General features: G+C 37.5%; 1 protein-coding gene across 2 annotated transcripts in view; it reads left to right on the forward strand.

Annotated features, from left to right (window-relative positions):
* LOC110541478 (desmocollin-3) overlaps positions 1-16,283 on the forward strand; it is a 39,835-nt gene that overhangs the window by 11,557 nt on the left and 11,995 nt on the right. For both annotated transcript variants that reach the window (XM_060377645.1, XM_060377644.1), the window contains 10 exons: positions 496-580; positions 2,265-2,464; positions 3,341-3,463; positions 4,176-4,331; positions 5,877-6,021; positions 7,522-7,688; positions 9,146-9,280; positions 9,703-9,888; positions 14,557-14,816; positions 14,930-15,072. In XM_060377645.1, coding sequence (XP_060233628.1) covers positions 496-580; positions 2,265-2,464; positions 3,341-3,463; positions 4,176-4,331; positions 5,877-6,021; positions 7,522-7,688; positions 9,146-9,280; positions 9,703-9,888; positions 14,557-14,816; positions 14,930-15,072 — 1,600 coding nt within the window. The remainder of the gene's footprint in view (positions 1-495; positions 581-2,264; positions 2,465-3,340; positions 3,464-4,175; positions 4,332-5,876; positions 6,022-7,521; positions 7,689-9,145; positions 9,281-9,702; positions 9,889-14,556; positions 14,817-14,929; positions 15,073-16,283) is intronic.

Below are 16,283 nucleotides of genomic sequence, written 5' to 3' on the forward strand. Positions count from 1 at the left end.
GTGTTTGTTTTATTCCTACCCCCCCAATGGTGGAATCTTTGATATATAAAATATATGAACATATGTGTGTATGTGTGTGAATATATATATATATATACATATATATATATATATATATATAATATGAACAGAAAGTTTTATTTTTTCCTCTCTAAGCCATTTGTATACCCAGATCAATTTGTTTTCTTGTGTAAGTGCCCTGGCTAGAAGCTCTAATATAATATCTCATAGAAATAATAGGAGTAGGTATGAGTGTCTTATTTCCAACAATGGAGAAAAACATTTAGTCTCTCTCACTTTAAGTATGAACTTAGTTGCCAGTTTAACACAGGCACTCTTTGTTAAGCAAGTTCTAGTCTGTCACCAGAATGTCGAGACCATTCTCGTAAATGTCAGGTAGAGCTTGTCAATTGCTTGTTCTTCACTTACTGAGATGATCACATGGTTTGTTTCTTATTCTCTGATAAACTAATTTTAACATTTTAAAATTTCTAGGTTTTCAGTTTTGTTGGTGAGGCCTGTAAAAAGGTGACATTTCATGTGCCTGCAACACTAGAGGCGGACCAGATCATCGGAAGAGGTGAGGAGTTCTGAAACAACCTCTGACACAGACACATAGTGCCCATGGGCTGCCCGCACTGTGCCATGTCGCCTTTGCCCTCTGGAGCTGTTCTACATTGACTTAGAAAGAGAGGCAAATACATATTCAAATACATATCTTTGACCATTTAGCTATTGAATTAGGTGGTTAATTCTAGTGTGAGTTTTCCAATCGAGGTTTTTGCAGTCCTTAATCTTTTAACATTTTAAAATATCACACTTTTAACACTTCAGGGTCTGAGAATTACAGATGCATAGAAGAGTGTTGGAAAGATACACAGCAGTTATTTTAGATTTTACTTTATTTTATTTATGTTGTGCTTGTGAAATTATGCTATGGTGTGTGTGTATGTGTGTGTGTGTGTATGTGTGTGTGTGTATGTTTGTGTGTGATCAACTGACAACCTGTGGGATTTTATTTTTTCCTTTCACTCAGTGAGCACTAGGGATCAAGTTCAGGGTGTCAGGCTTAACAGGAAGAACCTTTACTTACTAAGGTATCTTGACATCCATGGTGCCCCATTATTATATCTATATTGAGAGGCAACGAAGTGTGCCTTTCTCCTCCTGGTAAGACATTTAAAATTGGAGACCTGAATGAACTTGAGTTTCTACCAGTTATCTGGACAACTCTGCCCAGCTGTTTTTATTTGTTTTTTGCGAGAAAAATTAGAGGAAACCACTGATTTTTTTTAAAAGAGCGATACTTGTCCAAGAAATATGAAAATTGCCTTTTTGACAAAATGTTCAATTTCTGAGTAAACTGTCTCAGTGGGTTTCATCAAATTAATATCACTTTTCCTGCTGTTGGGAAAGAAGAACAAAAATGTAAAGAGAGGCATGGTTTTCTACTAGGAGAATAAACCAGAAGGAATCACTTAGCTAGAATATGAGGATTATGTCTATATTCCTTAAAATGCTCAGGCCCTTAGGTGAAACATCCATCATTTTGATAAACCCACCCATAACAGGTTTGGGTTAAAGCAAAGATACACATGAAGCAAAGGAGCCCTCAAGTGAGGTAATTTTTTGAGCGTCATCAGTTTGGTTGCTATAAAAACAGATTAAAAAGTGGGATGGAAACAGTTGTGTTTGAATACTTAAATATTTTATTTAAGTATTAAATTATTAGGAGGAACATTCCCAGATAGGGAAGCTGCCATGTGTTGTTCTGCTAGAAGTCCACAAAAAAAAATTGTTATGGGAGGAATTCAGAGACTATGTTCATGTGACTGTCAGGATCCTATGCTTCTCTGTTCTTTGTGCCTCTGTGTATATCTTCTGACTAAAGGGAGGTGCACCTTAAGACACTCCCCGTGTATTGTTGAGGGAAATTTCACTGTGTTTAATCAGGTGCACATGAGGGTGTGTGGCTCATCTTTGTCATGAGAGTCATGGGTCACCTATTTAGTGGAAGATCATTTTCATAAGCCTCCCAGAAGCATATTCATCTTTAAAATATCTTTCTCAATAGAAATAATATACAGTCAAGCACCAAAATTTTTAATTAAAATGAGATTATCATTTTTAAGGATGAAATAGGTCTATTAAGGCATTCCACAAATATAACTGCCTGGTTTTCATGATAGTGTACATTATGTTAACATACATGTTTCCTTTATGCTTGCATCTCCATCTTACAACTGGAAAATTTTTCCTGGCAGTTGATCTGAAAGAGTGTCTAAGATCTGCTGATGGCATCAGGCCAAGTGATCCTGATTTCAGAGTTCTAGATGATGGGTCAGTGTATACAGCCAGAGCTGTTGTGCTGCCTGATGAGAAGAGATCGTTTACCATTCAGCTTTCTGACTCAAAAAGGCAGACACAAAAAGAGATCGCAGTCATCCTGGAAAGCCAGAAGAAGGTAAGCAAAGTGCACTGGACAATTTCAAGCATGGGGCTCTTTTCAGTAAAAGTCTTTCCTTAGAAATTGCAAAGAGGACCAATGAAGGAATAGTGTCTTTGCTCTCTCCTCTTGTCCCTCCCTCTCCTTTCCCTTCCTCCTCTCCATTTTTGTTCATGTTAGTTCTCTTCTCCCTCCATCCTCTTGCTTAATTTTGCCTTTTGTTTCTAAACCTTCCTGAACACCAGTTAAATGCTGGCTTTGGGTTTTCTGGTGTTAAATGTAAATGCTAAGTCCCTTCTGTGAAGCTTTTGTGTACCTCTGACATCTAGCTAATGACAGTTGTGTTCTAGTATCAGTTTGCTACTTCTTCCTTAACAGACCTTAAAATTTCTCATTAGTTTAAACACTTACTCATGAGGAACAGTATGTGAATGAAGTCACAAAATGATGGAAGATTTTAATTGGCCCATACCTAATCTATGCTAATGAAGTGGTAAGGCTAATTAAATGACTGCTGAGTACTTTATTGAATATTTAATAAAATAATTAATTAACAAAGACCATGATACCAAGTGTCTCACTTTGCTACAAACATAAAATAATCATTTCTAGAGCATCTGGTGGAATTTTCTGGAAATGTTCTAGAATGTTCTGTAATCTCTACTGTGTGGTACAATGACCCAATGTTAGTAGCTATTTGGGTGTTTAACATACAACTTGTGTAATGGAAGGATAGAGTTTTCCATTTAAATTTAGTTTATGGTAGCCTAGTGGTGGCCAGTGGCTGTCATAGAGTACAGAGCATGTAGATAGAACAGTGAAAGACATGCATTTCCTTTCCATGGTTTACTGGATTGTGATGCTTCTGATATTTTGGTTCTCTTTTAAATTTAGGTGATGAAGAAGAAGAGACACACTAAGGATACTGTCCTTAGGAGGGCCAAGAGAAGATGGGCACCCATTCCTTGTTCCATGCAAGAGAATTCCTTGGGTCCCTTTCCATTGTTTCTTCAACAGGTAAATATTCTTTCCTTCTGATTGTGATCTTTCTAAGTGGGCAGTCTGTTTTACTCAGGTTTAGTAAACACTTAAGCATTAAAATAAAGCAGACATGACTGAAGTTGTTCAGGAAACTCAAGTGAATACAGTAAGAAGAAAATGACTGAGGTGCTCATGGTATAAGCAGCCTTCAGCCTTTGCGTGTTTCCTTCCTGTGTTCAAAAGTGACAATGCTTGCTTCCCCTTTTATAGCATAGCCCAAATTATCATGGATATTGATTTTATTTGTTTACATAATCTATTACATCATAATTCCTTATGCTGTTATTTTTATCTTATTGTTTATATTATTTTCATGTAAATCCCATTGACTTGACCGCATGCAGCCAGACCTAATTGCAAGTAAGATAGGGGCTGCACCCTTCTGCCCAGCATTTGTAGGCTCAGCTGTAAAGAAAATGGCAGAATAGGGACTGGAAGTGGAAAAGGGACTCGCCACCAAGCCTGACACCTGAGTCCTACCCTGGGACCCACATTGTGAAAGGAGTACATTGACTCCTGTATGTTGTGATATGATTTCCATATGCATACTCTAGTCTTACCCTTACCACCTATAAGTTATATTGTTCTTCTCCACTAAAATATTGTTATCAAGATAAAAATATATAACACACCAAACTGACATTTAAATTTAATTCCAAGTGCATGCCTCTGTGTATTTTTCCTTCAGGTTCAGTCTGATGCAGCTCAGAACTACACTGTCTTCTACTCAATAAGTGGACGTGGCGTTGACCAAGAACCACTGAATTTGTTTTTCATAGAGAGAGACACTGGGAATCTGTATTGTACTCGCCCTGTGGATCGTGAGGAATATGATGTTTTTGATGTAGGTGTTCTATGGAGAAATATGGCTCTATATTAATGAGCTGTCTCTCTTCTAAGTCCTTGCCTGCTTTTTTTCTTCCAGCATTCTGTTCTTAGAGGGTGTCTTCAAGTCAGAGGACAATACCGTGTACTGAGTGTTGGAAGCTTGCGCAAACCTGTAATCTCAGCTTTGGTTAGGCAATCCTGAAACAAAGCAAAGAGGTTTAATTGTATTTGAACATTAAACTCAGTACAGTGTTAAGAGTTTAGCTTATGTAGCCCATGGCAGTTCAGTGTCCAATGGGTTCCATAGTAATGAGAACAGGGACTGTCTCTGACATGAACTGATTGGCCTGCTCTTTGATCACCTCCCCCTAAGGAGGGGGCAGGCTTACCAGGACATAGAGGAAGACAATGCAGCCACTCCTGATGAGACCTGATAGACTAGGATCAATAGGAAGGGGAGGAAGACCTCCCTTATCAGTGGACTCAGGGAGGAGCATGGGTGGAGAAGGGGGAGGGAGGGTGGGATTGGGAGGAGAGAAAGGAAGGAGCTACAGGGGGATACAAAGTGAATGAATTATAACTAATAAAAATTTTAAAAAAAGTTTAGCTTAGCTTACACTTTCTTTGGTCACTAGAATATTTTTAATTCTCCAGGACAGATCCACGACTGAGCTTCCTCCATTGCTCTGGGTATCTTTTTTTCACTTTCTTCCACATGTGTTTCTCTCTGATCATGTCTGATGACTAGAAAAAAAGAATAAAAGTGGGAAACAAAGTGTAAATCAAGATTAATAGTTCAGCTTTCTGATACAGATAAGTGAACAATTGCTGTGGGACTGACTTAGGCAGGTTCCATTATAGAGAATGTGCTCTACTATGAACCAACCCTGTGGTTCATTCAGCAGGAAGGATGCCCCCCCCTGGAAAGAAGCAGCAGCTTTTACAGGATGAAAGAGATGCTGAGGAGCCAGCTTGGCTGAGGCGCTCATGTGGCATTCTTTGCTTTTTGTTAGAAGATATGAAACTTGATGCAATTGTTCACTGAGAAGAGATACATTCTGTCTGACGTTACATCTTCTTTGTTTAATGAGCAGTGAGGGAATTAGCAAATGTGTTTTGTAATAAGAACAATATAAATGTACAGTATAATGTCTATGAGGTATGTAGTAAGAGTCCAGAAACAACAAGGTTAGGAGATTTTGCTTTATAAATTATGTAGAAGGATTTTCCCCCTCATGGCTATGAGCTGACCGTTCTCCCAGTGAAACTTACTGATGTCAGAGAGATTAAATACTATAATCTAATTTACAAGTACACCCCATGCCTCCAAATAAGGCATAGGGAAATTCATCTCCAGCTTTTCTACATTTTGTCCTGTTCTTTATCTCCAGTGGAGCTGTTCCTCCCAATACTGAATACCAGTTGTCTTAAGTATCTCAGGGTGAGCATTGAGTGGGTAGCTTACTACTGAAAGGCCTTGCAGGGGAGAATACAGGGCATCTCATCTCTCCTGTGCTGTGCTGCTGGCTGGCTGCTGATGTTACCTTCACCTCTCCCACAGCTGATCGCCTATGCATCCACTGCAGACGGTTATTCGGCAGATTTACCTCTCCCGCTGCCGATCAAAGTTGAGGATGAAAATGACAACTACCCTCTTTTTACAGAAACAGTTTATAACTTTGAAGTTCCAGAAAGCAGTAGACTTGGTAAGGCTGTTTTTACATTAAACATATTTGTGTATAATTTTGAGACACTGGGATTTTTAATTTTGGTGTTTTTTTTGTTTCTTAGTATTTGTGTGTATGTGTGTATAGAGTACAACCTCTACTGTTATATTCAAGTTACAATTTACCTTGTACCTCACTACATATTATTTAGAATAAACAGTAGAATAATTTGAGGGACACAGATCACACAGATTGTCCATTCTAAGTAGTTCCTCAATGTGGAAAGCAAATTATTTCATTTCTATGGCATTGTCATACCTTGTTTCTGAGGTTTGTATTATGAAGACTGCATACCACCACAAAGGCGAGACTGGGGACTCTGGCATGAACGAGGGCTAATCGTTTTTTCTGATTTCTAGCCGTTGCTTACATTCTTACTGTATTATAGCTACATTTTCTCTCCAGGTCACTGAGAGAAGTTGTGGCAATCACTTCCACTTCCTTCACTTGTACATATATTTGATCATGTCAGAGAAACTATTCTGTTCCCAGCTTCATGGTTCTATGGCCTTGTTGCATTTTTCTGGTTCCTAAGAGGGGTAATTGGCTTCAGTTTTCCTTGAGAATCAAGGAAAAGAAAAAAAAAAAAAACAAAAAAAAAAAAAACACTTGGATCTCCATTAACCTGGGTTACCTGCAGCTAACCTGATCATTAGACTCAGAGCTATTGATGCCGTGAAATTCTTAAAGGGAAAGGAATAAAAATAAATGAAATCAGAGCAGACAGAGCAAGAAAGTGAGCAAGAAGGGAAGAGAAATGTCTTCAAATGAGTAGGAGATGAAAGCAGAGAGGGAACTAAAGAACACCCGAAGGCTCATGATATGGCTCATCAGGTAAAGGAGTTTGCCACCATTGACCTAAGATGATTTCTGGGGCCCATATGGCAGAAGAAGGGAATTGATTATTGCAAATTGTATGCTTTGGCATGTCTCCCAATAAATGAATAAATTAAAATAAAAATAACTTTGCTCATTTATATAACTATACTAAAATGAGTCTTAATTTAACTATTAATTAAAAGTCTAATAAAAACTGAATTTTTTATGAGACATTGCTTATGACTCTGGATGGCTTATTATTTCAATATGTGGGAATACACATGGATATTTTTTCAGCTTCACGTGTTTGTTTATGAGATGGTCTTGCTATATAGATCAGGTTGATGTCAAATCTCAATCCTCCTGCCTCAGCCTTTTTCGTGTTTGGAATACAAGTACTGCCCCATGCCCTGCTCTGAAATTCGTATTGGTTGCCATTTATAATTTATTATCAAATATTTTAATCAGTGGCTCTCAATGCCAGAATGTTTGGATTCCCCATTAGAAGTCTTCTTCCTGTGTCCTCTCTAAAGTTATGATCCATTTGGCAAGAAAGATATTTTAAATTAGGTTTCCATAGTCATTGTGAGTGTTGAAAAGTATAGTCACCAAACACACTGTGCTGTTCTGGAAGTTCAAATTTGCTTTTTAAACACACAGGTACTGTAGTGGGTACGATTTGTGCCACGGATAAAGATGAACCTGACACGATGCACACGCGCCTCAAGTACAGCATCTTGGAGCAGCAGCCACCGTCACCTGGGCTCTTTTCTGTGCACCCTGACACTGGCGTCATCACCACTGTCTCTCACTACATGGACAGAGAGGTAGTGTTTGTACTGCAGAAAGTCATCTCCCTATGGGTTTAATCCCTCTTCCCACCTACTTTAACTTGGTGTTCTATCTTATTTTTTTGAAGTGTAAGAGAATAAGAATTCTTGTCATGTTTCCTAGTTTTTAAGCATTATTTCTATTTCTGTATGTAAGGGAAACCCTAAGCAATAGAAATACAGTTTGATTGTTGTTTATAAGAAAGGATAGAATGTGTTTCATAGGAAAGCTACCGGTTGTTCCCTTATTTCCTTCATTGTGTAAGGCCAGTTGGTTGGTGAGCAGTAAAGGCTTCTGTAGTCATACAGGGAAATAAGGTCTAACTTCTATAGTGAGTACAGCTCTTATTCCAATCCCTATTCAGTTAATCTATCTGTGAGCAGTTTTTAAAAAGAACAGTATTAGTTCAGATAAAATTAAATTTATTAGTAATAGCAGATGGTCATGTGTGTGGTAAATGTATTCAACTTCTTTATGGGAATATTACTTGGTGTTTAAATTTATTTAATCAATTGATTATGAAAGTATAGTAAATATCTAATCTATACATGAGAAATATGATGGTTAGAGCTGATTGGCTTGCCCAAGTCAAATTATTTGAGGAAGTCTTCCATCATTTATTATTTGGTCAGCCTTTTTAACTCAGAGTCAAACAATTGTTGTTTGTTTGGTGTCTTTGTTTTGTTTTGTTTTTTGCTTTTTGTTTTTGTGTTGTTTGTTGAGACAAAGTTTCTCTGTGTAGCCTTGGCTGTCCTGAAATCGCTTTGTAGGCCACGCTGGCCTCTGTCTCCCTGAGTTCTGGCCACCTCCTTCTTTCTTAAGTAGATAATTAACTATCAAGTCCTGCTATACTATCACGCCCCAGACAATTTCATCTTCCTTTCTCTTTGCTTTTGTTTCTACTGTTTAAGGTTTGGACTACCATGTAATGTAAGGGTTCCCTACCTGTTAACCATGGTGCCAGGTTAGTTTACTTTAGACTGGTGGTTCTCAACCTGCAGGTTGCAACTTCTTTGACAAACCTCTATCTCCCAAAATATTTACATTCCAATTCATAACAGTAAAAAAATTACAGTTATGAAGTAGCAACAAAAAAAGTTTTGTTTGGTAGTCACCACACATGAAAAACTGTATTAAAGTGTCATAGCATTAGCAATGTTGAGAACCACTGCCTTAGACAATGCTTACATTTCCTCAAGAGTATTATATAACTTAAATGTCATTACTTTGTATACCATCTCTAACTTTCCTATTTTCTGTTAGGACATTTCTAAATTCTCAGCATGCCTTTCTGTAAAGCAGTGCTTTTGTGAATTACCTTACTCTACCAAAAGTTAAGAGTACACCCAAATATAGACATCAAATAAAAACAAGCAAAAGAACATGCAAAACAGGTTTCACTTATGAATCTAAACAAGCATCAGAGTCAATTAAATAATTGTTTTACTTTCAGGTTGTAGACAAGTACAAACTGATAGTGAAAGTCCAAGACATGAACGGCCAATTCTTTGGACTTATCAGTACAGCGACTTGTATCATAACAGTGCAAGATTCCAACGACAACGCACCCACATTCAGACAGAGTGCTGTAAGTTTAAAACACTCACATCTATATTTGTTTTGCTATTTCTGTTTAGTGTTTTCAGTTTATAGAGTTTCTAGAATGCATTGAGTCATGTGGTTATTTATGAATCAAAGTGCAGCCAAAAAATATAATGCACACATCCACACATGGCCCGTGTTTCCTGATGTTAGTATTTATGTTATCTTCTTGTTTAAGGGCAATAATGTTAGTTTACATTTTCAAGAAATATTATTTATCTTAAAACTTCATGAAGAAATATTATCAGTTATCATACTTTTAGCTCATCTACGTAAACACTATAACGCCCAGTTCTTAAAAGAAAGAAAGAAAGAAAGAAGGAAAGAAAGAAGAAAGAGAAACGTTTTTTACTTTGTGAAAATTTGTATAGCAAGCAATTTTTAAAAAATGACTTTCTTTTCTTCCAGTACGAGACTTCTGTGGAAGAAAATACATACAATGTCGAAATTTTGCGCATACCTGTAGACGATAAGGACTTGATTAAGAGTGCCAACTGGAAGGCAAATTTCACCATCTTGAAAGGAAATGAAAACGGGTGGTTCAAAATCACAACAGACCCAGCCACTAATGAGGGTGTTCTATGTGTCGTGAAGGTAAATGGATAATGAGTAAGAATTTACGCCACTCAGTGGTTTCATCTGCTTGATAGTTTCGTTGGAGTCCTATAGCAGCCAAGTTGAAAGAGAACTAGTTAGTGTGACTGTTCCCAGGTGGCTCCCATCTTTCTTGTCTCTAAGTGTATGCCAGAATATTGTTAATCATTAAGATCTCTGTATCTCCAGTGGCATCCCTCCCACACTTGTAGAGCTTAGTTTTTAGTATAAGTCTGCACAAGCCACTCTCTTTACAACTGACACCCTGAGCCCAGGTCTAGGTCTATAAGAGACACAAAACAACAACAACAACAAAACTGCAGTGTCCATTGAAGACTTACCTTCTTGAGGGCCTATCTGCAACATAACTTAGAATCCCTACATTCTTCTCATTCTTTTAAGGATATATGCCTGGTTGTATTTTATTCCTAATAATCAGTGTGTAGGAAGAATACAGTAGTATATGAGATAGCACTGAATAGATATATTTTTATTGTACATATTGCTATTTGATTTCACTCTGTATTCTTGGTCTCAAGTTAAAAGGGCAGGAAGGTCTGTTTGACAAGAACATTTCTTTTCATATTTCTATCCTAGAATAAAAAGATGAAAGTGCCCTGTGGGCAGGTATGATGACTATTCACTGTCTAAGGGCAACTTACCGACTGATGAGAATATGGTGGCAACCTTGCTGGTTTTAGTTGTTTCGTACATGAGAACTCTACGGAATTGTATATCAAGTCCAGAAAGTTCTGTCCAAATGTGACAGAATGTTCAGCATGTTCCTGCTTTGTCTCTGGCTCATTTTTGCTGAATTTTTTTCTAGGGCTTTTAGGTGTGCTATTAGGTTGTTTGTATGAGATGTCTCAAACTTCTTTCTGAAGGCACTTAGTGCTATCACGTTCCCTCTTAGCACTGTTTTCATTGTGTCCCATAAGTTTGGGTAAGTTGTTCCTTCTTTTTCATTGAATTTTAGGAAGTCTCTAATTTCTTCTTTCATTTCTTCCCTAACTAAACTTTCATTGAGTAGAGAGTTGTTTAGTTTCCATGTTCATCTAGGCTTTTTGTTATTTCTGTTGTTGTTGAGGTCTAGTTTTCGGTCAGTTTTGGAGAAGGTTCCGTGAGGTGCTGTCTAAAGGTATACGTTTCTGAGTTTGGGTGAAAAATTATCTAGACATCTATTAGGTCCATTTGGTTTAGGACCTCTGTGTCATTGTTTCCCTATATTGTTTTTGTCTTGATGGTCTGTCCCTTGGAGAGATTGGAGTGTTGAAGTCTTCCACTATTAAGGTATTGGGACTGATGGGTGATTTAAGCTTTAATAATGTTTTGTTTATAAATGCAGGTGCCCTTGTATTTGGGGCCATAGATGTTCAGGATTGTGATGTACTCCTGGTGGATTTTTCCTTTGATGAGAAGGAAGTGTCCCTCCTCATGATTTTTGGTTAATTTTGGTTGAAAGTCTATTTTATTAGCTCTTAGGATGGCTACTCTATCTTGTTTCCTGGGTCTGTTTGCTTGAAAAACATTTTCCAGCCCTTTAGTCTCAGGTAGTATTTATTTTTGTTGCAGATTGTGTTTCTTGGATGCAGCAGAATGTTAGATCCTGTTTCTTCAACCATTCTGTTAGTCTGCGTCTTTTTACTGGAGAGTTGAGTCTGTTGATGTTGATAGATAATAGTGGCCAATGTATATTAATTCCTTTTATTGTGGAGTTGGTGTTGTTACTGTGTTTCAGTGCTTGTTTTCTTGGTTGTGAAGTTATCTATATTCTGTGTTTTCTTGGGTGTAGTTGATTTCTTTAAATTGGAGTTTTCCTTCTAGTATCTTCTGTAGGGCTGGGTTGCTTTGTAGATATTGTTTAAGTTTAGTTTTGTCAAGGAATACTTTGTTTTCTCTATCAATGTTGATTGAAAGCTTTGCTGGGTATAGTAGTCTGGGTTGGCATCTGTGGTCCCTTAGAGTCTGCATGACATCTGCCCAGGACTTTCTGGCTTTCATAGTTTCTGTTGAGAAGTCTGGTGTGATTCTGATAGGTCTACCTTTATATGTTACTTGGCCTTTCTCCCTTGTTGCTTTTAATATTTTTCTTTGTTTAATATTTTTTTTCTGTAGATTTAGTGTTTTGACTATTATGTGACATGAGGAATTTCTTTTCTGGTCTAGTCTATTTGGTATTCTGTAGGCCTCTTGTATGTTTATGAACATCTCTTTCTTTAAGTTGGGAAATTTTTTTTTCTATAATTTTCTTGAAAATAGTTTCTGGACCTTGGAGCCTGGAATCTTCTTTTTCATCTATTCCTATTATTCTTAGGTTTTGCCTTTTCATGGTGTCCTTGATTTCTTGGGTGTTTTGTGTCAGGACATTTTCTGATTTTATGTTTTTGTTTTTGTTTTGTTTTTTTTTTTTTTTGAGAAACATATTGATTTCTTCAATTGTGTCTTCAGTACCTGGGTTTCTCTCCTCCATATGTAAATTCTGTTGGTAATGCTTACCTCTGTGATTTCTAATCTCTTTGCTTGGTTTTCCATCTCCAAGAGTGTTTTCTTTATTGATTCTAATTCAATTTTCATGTCTTCCACAATTTTCTTCATTTTTGTATTTGGATTCCTGTCTGTCCATAATGACCTCTATTTTTTATTTGTTTGTTTCTTTCCTCTTTAAATGCCTCTATATGCTTCCCTACATGTGTCTCTGTTTGTTTGGCTGTATTTGCCTGTATTTCTTTGAGAGCTTCTGTTCATTTCCTCTTTATGTGTCTCTAATAACTGGATAAGCATAGATTTGAGCTCATTTTCCTGTGTTTCCAATTAATTAAAATATTGGTTGATTTTGGGGGTTGCTGGTGAAGCCATGATGTCCTGTTTTTTTGTTGGATATGTTTGTATGCCGGCCTGTAGCTTATCTGTAACTTTTGCTGTTTGTTCCTGGAGTCTGTACTGCAGACTGGATCTGTCTGTCTCTGGAGTCTGTAGTATTCAGCTTCAGAGTTTCAGATAAGGTACATGCTGGGTCTCTGCCATCTTGGAGCACCCCTCCCCAAGTTCACTTTTTTAAATACCTTGTTTATCTTAACTCCTTTGTTAATATTACCTCTTTTTTTCTAACTTCTTAAAATCAATGCAATTTTATCTGTCATGTCATTCTCCCATATACATTAGAATACGGTTAGCAATCTCTCTAATCTCTCATGTATCCTTTTGAATTCAGCATTCATCAAATGACCGTTTGTTTGCTTTTTTTTTTTTTTTTTTTTTTTTTTTTGGTTTTTAGAGACAGGGTTTCTCTGAGTAGCATTGGCTGTACTGGACTCGCTTTGTAGACCAGGCTGGCCTTGAACTCACAGAGATCCTCCTGCCTCTGCCTCCCAGAGTGCTGGGATAATGAGCATGCACCCCCATGCTTTACTAAGTGACAGTTTTGATAAGTATAACGATTCAGAAAAAAAAGTCCTGTAATTGGAAAATAGTGCTTTTATGGATTTTGCTGTCTAAAAATCACATATAACTAAGGCATTTATTTAAACTTTTCTGAAAGCTGATGAACCAAATTAATTGATTTAGTGATGTGGAGAGATTAAAATGAATACATTAAGAAAGTTGTCTGTGGCCAAGCCACCTGGCTTAAAACTCCTGCCCAAATGAAACCTTTCGACTTTTGGAAAACCAGTGTTTCTCGCTATTCTTCAGACTGTTGCTGTGTAAAGTGGGGGTCATAGTAGGAATCCTGCTCACTCAGGTGTGAGGATGTAGTGAATTTACACTTACTGCTTACAGCTGTGCTGTGCATCAGCAATGACAATCATGAAGTCCATCAGGCTGGTAGTCTTCCGCATTGCTGTTGTGAGAAGTCTATGTAGTCAGTGATGGACGGTGCCAAAGTACTCTTCTCAACTTGTGAAAAATATATGTTTTTTAACAGAAGGTAGTGTTCCATCATTCAGGAAGGAATCCTAAAAAACTGAAGTGGATTCCTAAGAAGAAATGAGATCCCGAGTAGACTCTCATTAAAGAAAAGACCTACTAGAGATGGCTCACTTAGATGTCTCATATAAGGATACCTAAAATAAATATCTGGGAGCTGAGTAAGGGGATACCAGTAATCCCAGCACTTGCACAGATGTGAAAGGAGGATCACCATAGATTTCAGCCAGCTTGGATTACATAGTGAGTTTCAAGGCTAGCCTGGGCCATACAATAATACTGTGCTTTAATAGCACAAAGATGAAAATAAACAAACAACAGCAACAGAAACTAAACCAACCATATTCTCAAAGACCTACAGAAAGAAAACAAACATTGTGAATTTGGAAATATCCAACTTTATAAGATTTGTCAAATACCAGGCTCAGATGGCCCTAAACCTGTTAGACATTGACACAATTCTTCAATATTTCCAGGTTCAGAATAATTTTCCTTAAAAGAATGAAACAAACAAACCAAGAAATAGTTGAGGGATTTCTTTCCCAAAGCCATCTGCGGAGATTTTGGCAAAAACGAATTAATACAGAATCACAGCTCCAGCAAGGGAGAAAAGTCACCATTGACAAAACCTCATGTTTTGTGAATTTATTATGTAGTCCTTTCTATACTGATAAAAATGATGGGCTACTTGAAATATCAAATGTACTGCATACTGAGCTGACATGTATATCTTTAATTTTAAAGCCCCTGGATTATGAAGAAAACCGTCAAGTGACCCTAGAGATTGGAGTGAACAATGAAGCTCCCTTCATCAGAGATGTTGCAAGCCGAGTACCCACCATGAACCGGGCCTTGGTTACAGTTCATGTGAGCAACCAGGATGAAGGGCCAGAATGCAAGCCCCCCGAGCAATATGTGCGGATCAAAGAAAACTCAGCAATTGGGTCTAAGATCAATGGCTATAAGGCCTATGACCCTGAAACCAGGAATAGCAATGGCTTAAGGTACCCAAATCTTGGCAACCATGTGCTAAGGCAGTTGTCATAATCGAAACAGCTAACTTATTTTGAGGCGTGTTGTGATGCTAAAGTCTTAAGAAACTTTGTTTTATTAATAGGTACAAAAAACTGAAGGATCCTAAAGACTGGGTCAGCATTGAAGAAGTTTCAGGGTTGCTCACCATATCAAAAACCTTAGACAGAGAAGTCATGGCTCCAAGAAATGACTTATACAATATTACAGTCATGGCAATAGACCAAGGTAACAGAGTTTTAATTTAGTGTTTTGTAACGGAACGGAAGAATGAATTGTAATTATTTTTGTGCAGAGTTAATATTACCTCGTAGACTACTATCTCTCTTCTTGTCCTACAAGATAACTTTAGTGAGAAAACACCATTTATTCCTGGTTTTGTTTTGTTCTGATGGATTTGTTTGTTTGCTTGTGTAGCCAGAGCTGCTCCTTAATTCACTGTTTAGGCAAGGATGACCTTTATAATTCTTGGTCCCCCTGACTCAGCATAGTGAATGCTACAGGCTTGCACTCCACATTCAGAAATGTGCTTTTGTTGTTGTTGATACAGAGTTCTATTCTGTAGCCCAGGGTGACTCAGGCTCACTATGTAACTCAGGCTGGTCTTAAAGTGTGGCAATTCTCCTGCTGTAGCCTTCCCTGTGCTGAGTTTATAAGTGTGAGCCATCATGCTGAGCTAAATAACACATATCTTATTTACCTTTATATTCTGTGTGCAAGAACTTAGTTATTGCACATCTTATTGTCCTTTGTGGGAAAGGACAATGATGAGACTTAACCATAAGACTTAACTGTAAGATGCAACGTTCTCCTCAGACTCCTCCAAGTATCTTGTGTTACTTTGCCTGGAGGAGTTTACTCATTTCAGCTAATGACTAAATGCTTCTAAACTTGAATTCTGGAAGTAAATGTCCTTTACCCATGGCTTTATTTTTAAATAACAATAATTTCAATGTGTTACATTACCTTGTACTCATTGAATAAGATTCCTTGGTTGTGGAGCCTGGGTGTAATATATTAAAACCACCCTATCGGAGTAGAACAATACTTCTATAGCTGTTTCATCAAGGCACATTAATATCTACGAGCCCAAGGAAAGAGAGTGTATAATTCAGCATTTATTTCTATCATTTATAGTAATTCTTTCAAAAGGTTTGTTGAAAGTTGTATCCAATATTATCATCAGCAGGAGCCATTGTAGACAACCTGTAGCTTTAAGCCATTTATATTCTTTTGTTGTTGTTGTTGTTTTCCTGTAAAATATTTATTCACTTTAAATCCTAATCGTAGTTTCCTCCCTCCTCTCCTCCTCTCACCCTATCTTCTCCCATTGCCCCTTCCCCTTTTCAGAGAAAGTAGCACATCCACCCCTGTGCCATCCCACTCAGGACCTTCATAACGATCAGAACTAAGGGCATCCTCTTCCACTGAGGTCAGCT

Source organism: Meriones unguiculatus, chromosome 2 (assembly GCF_030254825.1).
Source record: "Meriones unguiculatus strain TT.TT164.6M chromosome 2, Bangor_MerUng_6.1, whole genome shotgun sequence".
Classification (NCBI taxonomy): Eukaryota; Metazoa; Chordata; class Mammalia; order Rodentia; family Muridae; genus Meriones; species Meriones unguiculatus.